This window comes from Ammodytes marinus (assembly GCF_949987685.1).
Source record: "Ammodytes marinus genome assembly, chromosome: 21".
In the NCBI taxonomy this organism is placed as follows: Eukaryota; Metazoa; Chordata; class Actinopteri; order Uranoscopiformes; family Ammodytidae; genus Ammodytes; species Ammodytes marinus.
Window position 1 is genome coordinate 7,262,420 of NC_137225.1, and position 13,188 is coordinate 7,275,607.

Here is a 13,188-nt window from a genome sequence, read left to right on the forward strand (position 1 = left end):
GGGCATCTACCTCTACCCTGCTTTGTTCTCTGCCGCCCACGGCTGCTTTGGCTACATGCTGGCGGCCCTCAGTTTTATTCCCCAAAGTCATTATTGTCTTCGGCTAAGGTGAACCTTCTCGCTGTGATTTGTGGGTAATGAGCTGGCACCTCCTGCCCGTGTTCAATTATTCTCATTGAGAAAGTGATTTCTCACTCCACGAAGCAAATCGGAGAAGGAGACGGAATGAACTGTAATCAAGAATTAACATGTTCACAACCAACCACCCCCCCCCCCCCCACCCACCCGTTACGGAAGAGGTTGTTTAGGTACAGACATAAAAAGAAAAGAGGGAAAGGTGAGTGACAGTCACTGACGTCAATAGATTCTTCACCTGTCCACGGAAAACCCTAAATAAGTACATCCACTCGTCTTTTTTTTGTGTTTGACTTGAGCTAAATAAGGAATTGAACATAGCCTGTCAAGACAGTGTTAACAGCTAAAGCACAGACAGCCTTGCTGCAGGGCTGTTTACAGAGATGGGGATTTGCAAGAGAGTACGACATCTGAACATTAAGTTTGCACTTATCTTCTAACTTTCAGTGCTGTGGCTAATTAACCACAGGACTGAAAGTTACTTTTTATTTTCAGTTTAATGTTCCCTTTGAGATGGCCACTCTGACAACAACACAGCTCTTAAGGAATAAGTAAAAACTAAAAACAAAGGTAATAAAACAGAAAAAATAATACATACTGTATAAGTGGTCACAATTGAAAGGCGGCACACAAATCTCCCGGGAGCTTAAGAAAAAATCACTATCAGCCTATTTGAAGCCTGAATCAGTCAAACTATAATCTGAACTTTCTAGTCACACGCACATGCACACGCACATGCACACACACACACACACACACACACACACACACACACACACACACACACACACACACACACACACACACACACACACACACACACACACACACACACACACACACACACACACAAAATGCCTGCAGAGTGAGGCAGGTTAAACATTGCCAGGCTACAACACAGTAGATAGGATTGCTGGCTACTTCCAAAAAAAACCACACGTCTGCCACCTCCTCCCCTGTTACATTGGAGATAAGAAGAGGGACACCATTTGCACAACTCTCAATAAAATAAGATGGGCAAGAAAAAAAAGGGTAAGAATAAACATGGCCACCTTGTTTTTAGGGTATAGAAAAAAGGCCAACTTGGTATGAAGCTAAGTCCTGGAACAACAGAGAATGATATATTTTTTTTTCTTCTTCTTTCCAAAGAAGCTAATTCCCTGTTCTGAGTAAAGCAACATTTGTTTGGCTTTGTCTTTCCTCCGGGCCCCAGCTGACGGCCTTTTCACTAGCTGTCCTTGGGAACTACATTTGTCTGCTGTGTAACGTGTCGGGGATTAAGTTGTGAAAGTTGTTCTAGATTGTTAAGCACTTATTTCTATCATTCTCATTCTCTGTCTGCCCGTCTGTCTAGTTGTGTGTGTCAAGGGGAGAGCCATTCTGAATACTAATAGACAAGTGAGAAGAGTTTATGAGCAGAAAAGCATGAAGGCAATTAACTGTCATGGTCGCAATGGTCTCAACACACACGCACGTGCACGCGCGCGCGCGCACACACACACACACACACACACACGTCTATAAGATGATTATCAGTGCAGTTTATTTTCTAACATAGACATTATGCTCATACTGGGTTGGCAAATAGCATTATACATTTCTAATCATTGCTTACTTACAATCTGGTTTCCCTGCAGTCAAATGAATCAACTAAATGTCACGACCTACAGTGAGTTAGTTTCCCTCACAATCTCACACATATTTAATGGCAGGACTGCACTAAATGTGAACTGCATTTGGTTGCCACTGCTGTGTGGAGGATTCTACACGCAGCTCAAGGCTGAAACATATTCATAAGCATTGTCATTTAATTCAGACTTTGCTGTGAATACATGTTTTTATATAACATATGCTCAATGCCAAATAGTTGTTGTTGCATTGTAATATGCTCCTTATATTTGGGGAAATATGTTTTTATACTTTGGTAAAAATGCCTTGTTGCGTGCTACAAGAAAGTTAGACATCAAGGAGTATTTAAAAGGGGGATCTGGGGCAGAGGTTCAGTGGCTATGGCTAATTAAGAGAAGAGAGCCCAGTTTGACCCTCAGAGCTCTATTGCATTGACTCAGGTCGTAGCCTGGACCGGAGTGCCTCTGGAGAGCTGTCATTTGCACAGCACTCACAAAGGGAGGGGGAAGAAAGGGTCCACTGTGTTTAAAATACACAGTGTGTGTAATGTATTATCAGATTGAGTCTTTTCATAAGGTTATTCCTTAATAGAGGTGAGATCATTCCAATCACAGAACAAATATCACTACTGTTCACCGTCTTAAAGGGAAGCCATGGGGAGTCGGATTAGTGGTCTTTCTAGTATTATCTGGAATAACACTTAAGAACATTTGGGATTTGCATCTGAAATTTTGAAATTAATTCACACACAATGATTACACACACACATACACACATATGTCTACATATGCGGTAATAGATTATTTGTTAAAGTTGGTATTTTTTCATGTAGAAAAAGGAAATAGAAAAATGTGAATATGGCAACAACAAAGATAATACTTAATAGGGAAACCAAAATGTATATACAGTATCTCACAAAAGTGAGTACACCCCTCACATTTCTTCAAATATTTCATTATATCTTTTCATGGGACAACACTGAATAAATGACACTTTGATACAATGTAAAGTAGCGTGTGTACAGCTTATATAACAGTGTAAATTTACTGTCCCCTCAAAATAACTCGACACACAGCCATTAATGTCTAAACTGCCGGTTACAAAAGTGAGTACACCCCTGAGTTAAAATGTCCAAATTGGGCCCAAAGTGTCAATATTTTGTGTGGCCACCATTATTTTCCAGCACTACCTTAACCCTCATGGGCATGGAGTTCACCAGAGCTTCACAGGTTGCCACTGGAATCCTCTTCCACTCATTCATGACAACATCATGGAGCTGGTGGATACTGGAGACCTTGCGCTCCTCCATCTCCTGTTTTCAGAAGCCCCAAAAATGCTCAATAGGGTTTAGGTCTGGGGACATGCTTGGCCAGTCCATAACCTTTACCCTGAGCTTCTTTAGCAAGGCAGTGGTCGTCTTGGAGGTGTGTTTGGGGTCATTATCATGTTGCAGTACTGCCCTGCGGCCCAGTTTATGAAGGGAGGGGATCATGTTCTGCTTCAGTATGTCACAGTACATGTTAGCATTCAATGAACTGTAGTTCCCCACTGCTGGCAGCACTCATGCAGCCCCAGACCATGACACTCCAACCACCATGCTTGACTATAGGCAAGACACACTTGTCTTTGTACTCCTCACCTGGTTGCCACCACACACACTTGACACCATCTGAACCAAATAAGTTTATCTTGGTCTCATCAGACCACAGGACATGGTTGCAGTGATCCATGTCCGTAGTCTGTTTGTCTTCAGCAAACTGTTTGTGGGCTTTCTTTTGCATCATCTTTAGAAAAGGCTTCCTTCTGGGACGACAGCCATGCAGACCAGTATGATGCAGAGTGCGGCGTATGGTCTGAGCATTGACAGGTTGACCCCCAACCCCTTCAAGACCTGCAGCAATGCTGGCAGTATTCATATGTCTATTTTCCAAAGCCAACCTCTTGGTATGACGCTGAAAACGTGCACTCAACCTTCTTAAACTGGGCCGCAGGGCAGTATTGCAACATGATAATGACCCTAAACACACCTCCAAGACGACCACTGCCTTGCTAAAGAAGCTCAGGGTAAAGGTTATGGACTGGCCAAGCATGTCTCCAGCCATAAACCCTATTGAGCATCTTTGGGGCTTCTGAAAACGGGAGATGGAGGAGCGCAAGGTCTCTAATATCGACCAACTCCATGATGTTGTCATGAATGAGTGGAAGAGGATTCCAGTGGCAACCTGTGAAGCTCTGGTGAACTCCATGCCCATGAGGGTTAAGGTAGTGCTGGAAAATAATGGTGGCCACACAAAATATTGACACTTTGGGCCCAATTTCGACATTTTAACTCAGGGGTGTACTCACTTTTGTTGCCTTCAGTTTAGACATTAATGGCTGTGTGTCGAGTTATTTTGAGGCGACAGTAAATTTACACTGCTATACAAGCTGTACACTGACTACTTTACATTATATCAAAGTGTCATTTCTTCAGTGTTGTCCCATGGAAAGATATAAAGAAATATTTGAAGAAATGTGAGGGGTGTACTCACTTTTGTGAGATACTGTATATATATATATGTGTGTGTGTGTGTGTGTGTGTGTGTGTGTGTGTGTGTGTGTGTGTGTGTGTGTGTGTGTGTGTGTGTGTGTGTGTGTTAAACACAATTACTGCTGTGTTCTTGGGAGTCAATAGTGAACACGCAGCAGCACCTACTGCTCTGGTCCACCGGGCAGCAATTAAAGAAAAAGACATGGTGAGTACATATTGCATGTACGCATAGATTTAAGTGTTCTTACATAGACTCTTATGTACTCCCGTGGCCTTTTTGGAGCCGGCTGACCTTGTGTACGTTTCAGGAAGAATTAAGAGGCAAGTCCTGGATGAGTGCAAGGTTGTCTATGTTAGGCACAGGGGGACTGACTGAACTGCTCTGGAATGTGAGTTGCTGTTTTCTCTGTCCATCTGCTCTGTTTCAAACATGGGCCCCAGTTCCATCTTAACAGAATGCGTGCTCACAGAACAACACTGCTCTCACAAGATAGTGCAGGGGAGAAGAGACACCTGTTTCTAAGGCATTGACAGAGGTAGAGGTACAGAGAGAAACAGAGCAGTTCACTCCATGCTCAACTGTTCTAACATTGCCCGCAGCTGGCCTCGGGCTCCTGCAGACTGTGTGGGCTTTATCAACATGCTAGTCGGGTAAAGTAGATTCTAACTTCACTCAGTAACAACAGCAAATATATTGAAATGCTAAATGTGTGAAGAACTGGGTGAGCCAACGGTTTTAGTCTTATATATTTATTTGAATTGAAGTAGATTTTTTTTTATATAGATATTTTACCTAAGCATAACTTGTTTTCTTTGCCATTGTATTAATTTTATTGTTTTAATGAAATGTGAATTTTTATATATATTGCATTGTTTTTTTATCACAGGCCTTGTTAGTACACCCCCCTGGTCTGTGTTACCTGTGTGCACGTTGCCTCAACCAAAATGTTGCCATAAGCTGTAATCATGTTACATGAGGTGGGGAAATAAGCTGAGGTTGCTAGTTATATCAGGACTGAAAGCAGATCCACAGCGACATTTCTGTTTTAATCTGTTGTGTCTTTCTTTTGTATTGCTGACACTCGTTACCTATGGCAGAAATACACTGACTGTTAAAGGTTCAGTAAGCGGAATGGTCAGTTAAACTAACTTCCTGTCAGTGACTGCAGTTAGCAGCCACTGACAGGAATGCACTTTAATGCACTGCGGTCTTCAAGCAGCGAGTCATCTAGCATCATCTCAGATCCGTAAGTGTGATAAAACATGATAAAAACCATCAAAACAAACATTGGGAAGGATTTTTACCTGCTCCACCATTATAGGCACATACACATTCACCCATTTGTCGCTCTGCACGTGCACCGGCAGTGAGACGGGTGCCGGTTTATAGCGTTCTCTCTTCTGATTAGATATCAGTAGTGGGATCCCCGAAAAGTTTATTTGCCGATTACATGCAGAGCGGGTGACTGAGAGATCGGCTTTATGAAACTTGCGCACACTATATCAGTGATCACTGTATGAATAAAGAGCGATTTAACAACTATATTAACATAAATACATCGCTTACTTCACCTTTAAGGTTATGGTGTATATAGAGTACATAAGTAGTTGACCGCACAAAAGCCAATCCTTTGTTGAGACATTTTTTTCTAAAAGGAAAGGATGTTCACCCTGCTCCTTGTTCTCTTCCTTTAGCTTGAAGTTCAACAGACTCATCTCTTTCAACATGTTTGCTCAATGATTTTCCCGGGCATCTCGCCACTTTGGTTTCCTTTAGAAAATTCGCCAGACAAGGTGTCTCAGTTAGACAACAAAGAGACAGAGGCACTCCGACAGTGGAGGCTTGATCAAAGATGTCTGATCAGAGCTGATTCTACTCACGTTTTTTTTTTTTTTACTTGGTTATGTAACACTCTAGTTTTCTTCCCATCTCTCTAAATATCTCTTTTTCAAATAGCAGCCTACACTGTAAGATGACAATCACCAAACCAATAAATTAAGTCAGACCCATTCAAATATCTCTATAAATAACACATCTCACACATGATAATAACTCTGAACTTTTTGGATATGTACTTCAAACAGATCTGTGTCCCTCCATCTGAGGCGTTTTGATTGGGTTAAAATCCCTCTATGATTGACAGCTGCTGTCAGTGCTGCCTTTTGGTACAGCTCATGATAATGGCCTCATCAAGGCCACGGAATAATACAGTGGAGAGCCACCCAGACAGATCCAAATATGAGCGTGCAAATGTATGTGTAGGTGTGTGTGTGTGTGTGTGTGTGTGTGTGTGTGTGTGTGTGTGTGTGTGTGTGTGTGTGCGTGTGTGTGTGTGTGTGTGTGTGTGAGATGCTGAGCAGAAAGGCCCATTATCATTCATTCAGTGGGATAATAGCCCAGTGTTAATGTCAGCTGTTTATATAAAGAATAACTCATAAAGCTCTGGCGTATAAACAGAGAGTGCAGGGTTTTTCTCTACTTGCAACATTTGGCAGGATGTGTGTGTGTGTGTGTGTGTGTGTGTGTGTGTGTGTGTGTGTGTGTGTGTGTGTGTGTAAGGGAGCGGAGGGTTGGGGTGGCTGAAATTCTCAGATTAAACCATTTGACACTTAAGTTAATTCATTGACTAGTACGATAAACATGACACATGTTGTGATCAGTCTGTATGCGTAACATTAGCACAAATAAAAGCTGTAAAAACACCAAAGACTGCATTTCAAAAGATATAAACCAAATATACCAAACTCATCATCAAAATCAAATCAAATATTATTTCAATCAAGATGATCATATTTTAGGTTTAATTTAATCGCTCACAAAACTGCCATGTTTTGGTAGATGATTGAATTTGCATTCACTATATTTAAACTGTGCTATTCTAACAAAGCCCTGCACCTAGATGTGGTCCTCTGCAAAGCAGTGTCAAAGGCCTCTCCAAGTGTATCAGAATCACAGACTGTACTGTTAAGTGTGTTGTCGTCCTACTTCAGCCCCAAACCTCTTTGGTATGTTAGGCGTTGAAATCACGGTGTTGTTTTACTAGGCCCGTCTTCACATTCCTAACCAATAGCAGGGGGTGGGAGGGCCTGCATTATATATGGTGAAGTCAAGTCGACGGTGTGGGCTGCGACAGAGCTGCTGCACAATTTTCAAAAGATTGTATGTTTGAGTTGTATTGTTTCTGATGCTGCTGTGAGATGCAGACACCCACACGTTTATACACAGTAAAGAGTGGGTCAGTTGTTTCAGTCAACAGACATACATTAGTGTGATGCCTTCTCTTAGTTTTTCTTTGTTTTTTGCTCTTATTTTAACTGATGAGGCTGGAAAATAAAGTACAGGAAATAGATCATCCATGATAACTGCTAATTAGTCTGATTATCCTAAAACATTGGAGCGTGTGTGTGTGTGTGTGTGTGTGAACATTCATTATATCTGCCAACGCCGATCACAACTATTTTTAATTAATCCACACTGTGTGTTAATCTCATACAATTTGATGCTGCTCTTCTGCACACAAATGAAACAGACAAAGAAAACAATATTTCAAACCGTCATGTGTGGGAGGGAAAGTCAAGGAGAGAGACACCAGAGCGACACAGTGCCATTTCTAATGAGCAAATTGGTGTTTGGTCAATCATAAAGTTTTCAGACTACAACGACTCACATAACACCAATAATTAGCCACAATGTGGGCGATTACATTGTACCCGCACTGTGGCATTTTTGCAGTTATTCAACCAGAAATGTTACCTATCGATGTTGCTATTGTTACGGGGTGGCAGGCAGGCAAGCAGGACCCAAATGCAAAATAATATTTATTTATCTCAAAAGGCAACAAAAAAGGCCAACTGGCAAAAAGGCAAAAAGTCAAAAAAGTCCAGGAGTACAGGTAACAAAAGTAACACACGGAACAGAGGGAACACACAGGACAAGGACTCACCACCAACGACACGAACAACCATAATGCACAGACAAGGAACAAAGGGATGACACGGGGTGTATATACTAGACACAACATGACACAGGTGTAACACATTAGGGGAGGGAGCAGTAATCAAACAGGAGGGAAACGTGACAGGACATGGGGAGGAACAAGACAGACATACCAAAATAAAACAGGAAACACAGGGAACCACCAAACAAGACAGGACAAAGACAGACCATGACAGCTATCAAATAAACATTTCAGATTTTAGGTTGAGTATTAACCTGGAAGCCTTACATTAATCTCAATTTTGGTTAGGGATTAAAACGTTTAAATGTATGTTTATGTCGCACTGTATTTGTCTTCTTTCTGCAATGCTGTTTTAATGCTAGGCTATTTGTGCCGTTCAGGTGCTGTTTATTTGTCTTTTGGCACAGTTGTTGGCCGTGTTCTTGTTGTTTGTATGCCGACATGCACACTGTCGCGCCGGGTCTGATCGAAGCCATTGTTGATCAGGGGAAATAAAATATTGAGCATTGCGTTTGGTTATGAACGCAGCTTTAAGAATTAAAACACATTCTCAAACAATGATGGCCTCTGTCAAAATGATACACAACCTTGGCCAGGTTGATTTGCAATGGAACTAGATAGATAGAGAATTTAAAAAAAACAGACCACCCAGAAAACCCCAGCACGGTGGCCCTGACAAGAAGGAGAGACTCCTGGCAAACTGAACGGAATACAACACAGGGAACTTGATTGGCAGCTTGAATGTCAATCAACTCATTTTGACTGGTTTATTATTTCCCAATGACTTGTGAACACGTTTTTTTTCCATATCTCAATGTTCCACACCCTGTATTTGCTCTTTTCATTCTATAGCAGCTATACATATTAAACACCTCCTACACAGCTGAAGCAGTGCATGATGGGAACTGACTGACATACATACTTGTAGAAAATCCTCTTCACAGGGAGCTGAGCGTGTTCAACACCTCCCAAGGTCATTCCTACTCTCCCTACAGAGATCCCCTGTCACTTTTAATAACTTTTAAAAGGGAACATTATTTCTCTCCTCTGACAGGCTGAGGAGCACAGGGACCAGTCGCCGAGTGAGACAATCACAAAGTGCCAACGGAGCGCAGGAGTGTGAAGTGAAGAGACACACCTGCAACGACTGAGCTAAAACAGTGTGTGCAGATATTTTATATGAGAGTTATCACTACACAGAACAGAAGTATGAAGCTTGATGTGAGTCAGTGGTGGAGTTTCATGTTGGCTTGGGCAGTGAGCAGTAAAGTGTGGCTTTATCACTATGTTATCTGCCAATGATGTGCTTACCATCTGCTGTAACACATATTCAGTGTGATTCTAAGATCCCAATGAAGGGGATTTTCCTATTACGAGAACTAAACCATGCAACCACAGGTGTTCCTTATTGCTTATATATGAAATGTATACCGTATAACTCCTGTATAACATGAGGTCAGGGATTGCTGTGACTCTAATGAAAGAAATGGTGGCCCAAAATGACTGAAGGAATGAAACCAGTAGAAATGGTCTCATTTCAATGGCTAATACACAGTCTACTGAAAGAACTCACGATTGGCACAGAAACCAATATGGCGTTTTCCAGGCAGTGCGTCCTAACCATTGCGGTTTACTGTAAATGTATTGCTTGGATTTCTTTTTGACACTTGTGTTTTCAAACAGGAGGTGTTTGTCTTTCAACTTCAATACAATGAGCCTATTGTCTTCCATCGAGTCCACCTCCATACCTGTTCCTGTTGGTCAAGCCATCGGTCCACTATCGGATGGTTGGCGCTCAGGGAAGATCGAGTCATCTCTCTCTGGAACTGAGCAGTCCAGCCATTGGCATCTCGAGGAAGACTCCGATAGGCGTGGCCTCCTCTACCCTGCAAATTAACAGCAACAACAAACTGTTTCAAAGACGGATTCCATTCCCCCACAATTAAGCCTTTAAACAGAAAAGCTTTGTGGCTAATTATAGCAGCTGGAAGACTAGATGATATGTTGTGGGGGGACGTTGGATAGTTTATCTTGGACTTGTGCCTCACACCAATACTGTGTTGTTCATTGAAGTCTCACTCCATTCCACCCTCACCCCCCTAACCCTTCCACAGAGCAAACCTGAGCCGCTAATAAGAGGCCTCTTAAGACATTCAGTACACACAAAGCACCTTCAAAATGCTCCTGCCAAGGTTATGCCGAACATCAGCGGACATGAGCAGAGAAAAAAAACAGACTACATTACAGACATTGTTAGGCATGGCATTGAGATCCAGGTGAATGGCTGAAGGTATTTGAAAATAAATGAGAGCATATTAATGTTAGAGCCCATGCTACAATAAGCCATGTGTGTTTTAGGACAGTTGTGAGTGGTGTGGCCGGGCCTGAGGAAAGCACTGCAAACGGGTCTGTTAAATCTCAGCTGCACACATGGGACTATGCTATGATAGCCATCGCCGCCTCTGTCACCACTATGCTACGCTGCTGCGACAATGGATCCCTCGCCACAAACTTTTACAACACATCAGATTGTAAAATGCGTAGAAGCCCAGATACCAGAGAGGTAGCAGTAAATCAATGGGCACCTATCCACTGCGACTGTGCTAAGCGTGGATTGACCTAGAGTATTGTAAAGTCATTGAGAGACAGTGATGAGTTTACAGTGCAGGCTGATGACTGAAGACTCTGGTTGCCTTATATTGTGGAGATTTAGCAGAACCAAGCCTGTATTCGTCATAACTGGACTCTAAGGGGAATTGACCAGAAAATGGCTTGCTGGACTGTGTAAAGGAAATTACCCAAGACAATGGGGATACACTATAGGGTATGGCTTGCATCCATATTATGGTAGTTTGGCAATGCAAGTCACTGATGTATGGGTTATGTAAGAACGAGGTTTGCTCCAAGTCATACATATATCATAGTTAATGCTGACTAATACATTCAACACCTGTTGTTGATTGCTTGAAAACAGACTTCATTATGGACTGACAGTGAATATGTGACAGCTGGATGTATGGAAACTCCCTTGACTCCATTTTTAATAAAGAAAAACCTCTTCCCAGTGCTAGCTCCTTACTTTTCAAACAGGAAGATGACTTAAAAGGACCTAATTCAGATTAATGATCACCTGCTACAGTTGGGAGGCAAGAACTAAATGGGAATAATGCATTCAGTCATGGTTTATTTCCTTAAAAAAAACATACAACAAGCAAAATGTATTTCAGAGAGAAAGTTGATAGCATTCCCCTTGTCCCACTCAATTATATATCAACCAGACACCATGAAATATGTGTAAAATGAGTCCTTATCAAAGCTGTCTTTGGAAGTAATACACTGTTGTTGTATGATGAGGTAATGCGATATTATCTGTGTGTCATTTGATATAAGATTATGTTTTGTAAATTATGACAAGCATCCCTTCCTATCCAGCAGTGCAATCAAAGCAACCAAAAGTGGAACCCACAGGGCAGAACAGAACCAACAAATAGCAGAATTATTCCTGTTGTGGCCAGTTCTAAACTTACAGCACCGAAAAAAATTAAGAAACCAGTTTGGATTATTCTTCAATCTTTATCTCTGCATTACTTATTGAAAATGCTCTAAATCACAATATTTTTATTGTGAATTTGGTAGAAATGTTGTCAGCAGTTTATATTATAAAATCAAAATGTTCATTTTACTCAAACGCAAGCATCTAAAGAGTAAAACAAGAAAAAAAAACAAGAGACATTGAACATTTGGACTGGTCTCTTATTTTTTTCCAGAGCTGTATGTTAAAACCTTACACATTTAGAGACCGCTTCTACAATCTGTCCACTGCACTCAAAGACAAAGTCTCTTCCTCCATTAACGTTGGTTTATTTTGACTTTTCACAAAACATCTAAATGGACAGTTATGTGATGTTCTACACTCTATCACTGGCTCAGTTCACCCTAGTTCACTGGCTCAGTTCCCCACTCACTCTCCAGTATATTCGTTTTGAGTACATAATCCCCTGGTTTTAAAAAAATGTTCAAACATGCTGTTTTTCTGATCAGTGTAAACTGCACCGGTCTAAAAAGCATTCGACCTGTCCTCTGCTGGGGAGTCTGCCATAACATTGTTGAGGCCATGACAACTAAACTGTCTTTAAATAGGATTATCAAGACACATCCTCCAGACACACTAATCTCCCAGAGGTTTGCCGTGTCACGTTCCAAGCACGCATTTGCCTCTCTTTCATTGGGAACATATCACTTTCTCAGCAAGAACTAAATGTCTGTGAGCAGCGCGAGGGGGGCAGCCATTTTGAGAAGTTAATTGGCTTTCCTTCTCTTTCGCAAGCCGCAGGGAGGATGTACTGTACCTGGAAAACGCTTTATTCTTATTATTCATAATCAAGTGGCTTAAAACGCAGCAGGAGAGGTGAATTTCGAGGAAAGGGAAGGTGTTTAACAATTGTGGGTGTGGGTGTTATCAGAAAGAACAGGTTTCAGATAAAGACAGCATATGCCGCTGTTGGATATCTGCAAACAGGATAGCACAGGTTTAATATCTACGTGTTACGTCTTTGATTTGGTGTGCAAAGGAGTGAAGGAACGAAAAAATAAGTGAAAAGCTGAGAGACTGCTGGAGGTTGGAAGATTTCAGAGCAAATACTGTATCACTCACACCATAATTGATGCAGCTATAGCACATGTGGCACTGCTGCACTGCAGAAAATATCTTCCAGGCAAGATGCTGTTAGACATATTACATACTGCTTGACGGTGTAATACAGAATGAATGCAATAATGATTTTGATGAAAGTCGACACATTTTTGGATCTATACAAACCTTAATTAAAGGTGCAGTGTGTAATATGACATCATCAAGAAAGTTCTACAAAGTTCTAGAATGCAGCGCTCCCAGGGTAACCCCAACCCTTTCGAATAATAACAGAAGCTACAGTG

The 13,188-nt window shown here is 41.6% G+C and overlaps 1 protein-coding gene across 2 annotated transcripts in view; it reads right to left on the reverse strand.

Annotated features, from left to right (window-relative positions):
* The window catches only part of LOC307267538 (partitioning defective 3 homolog), a 381,172-nt gene that overhangs the window by 222,832 nt on the left and 145,152 nt on the right, over positions 1 to 13,188 (reverse strand). For both annotated transcript variants that reach the window (XM_080049880.1, XM_080049879.1), the window contains exon 5: positions 10,002 to 10,139. In XM_080049880.1, coding sequence (XP_079906006.1) covers positions 10,002 to 10,139 — 138 coding nt within the window. The remainder of the gene's footprint in view (positions 1 to 10,001; positions 10,140 to 13,188) is intronic.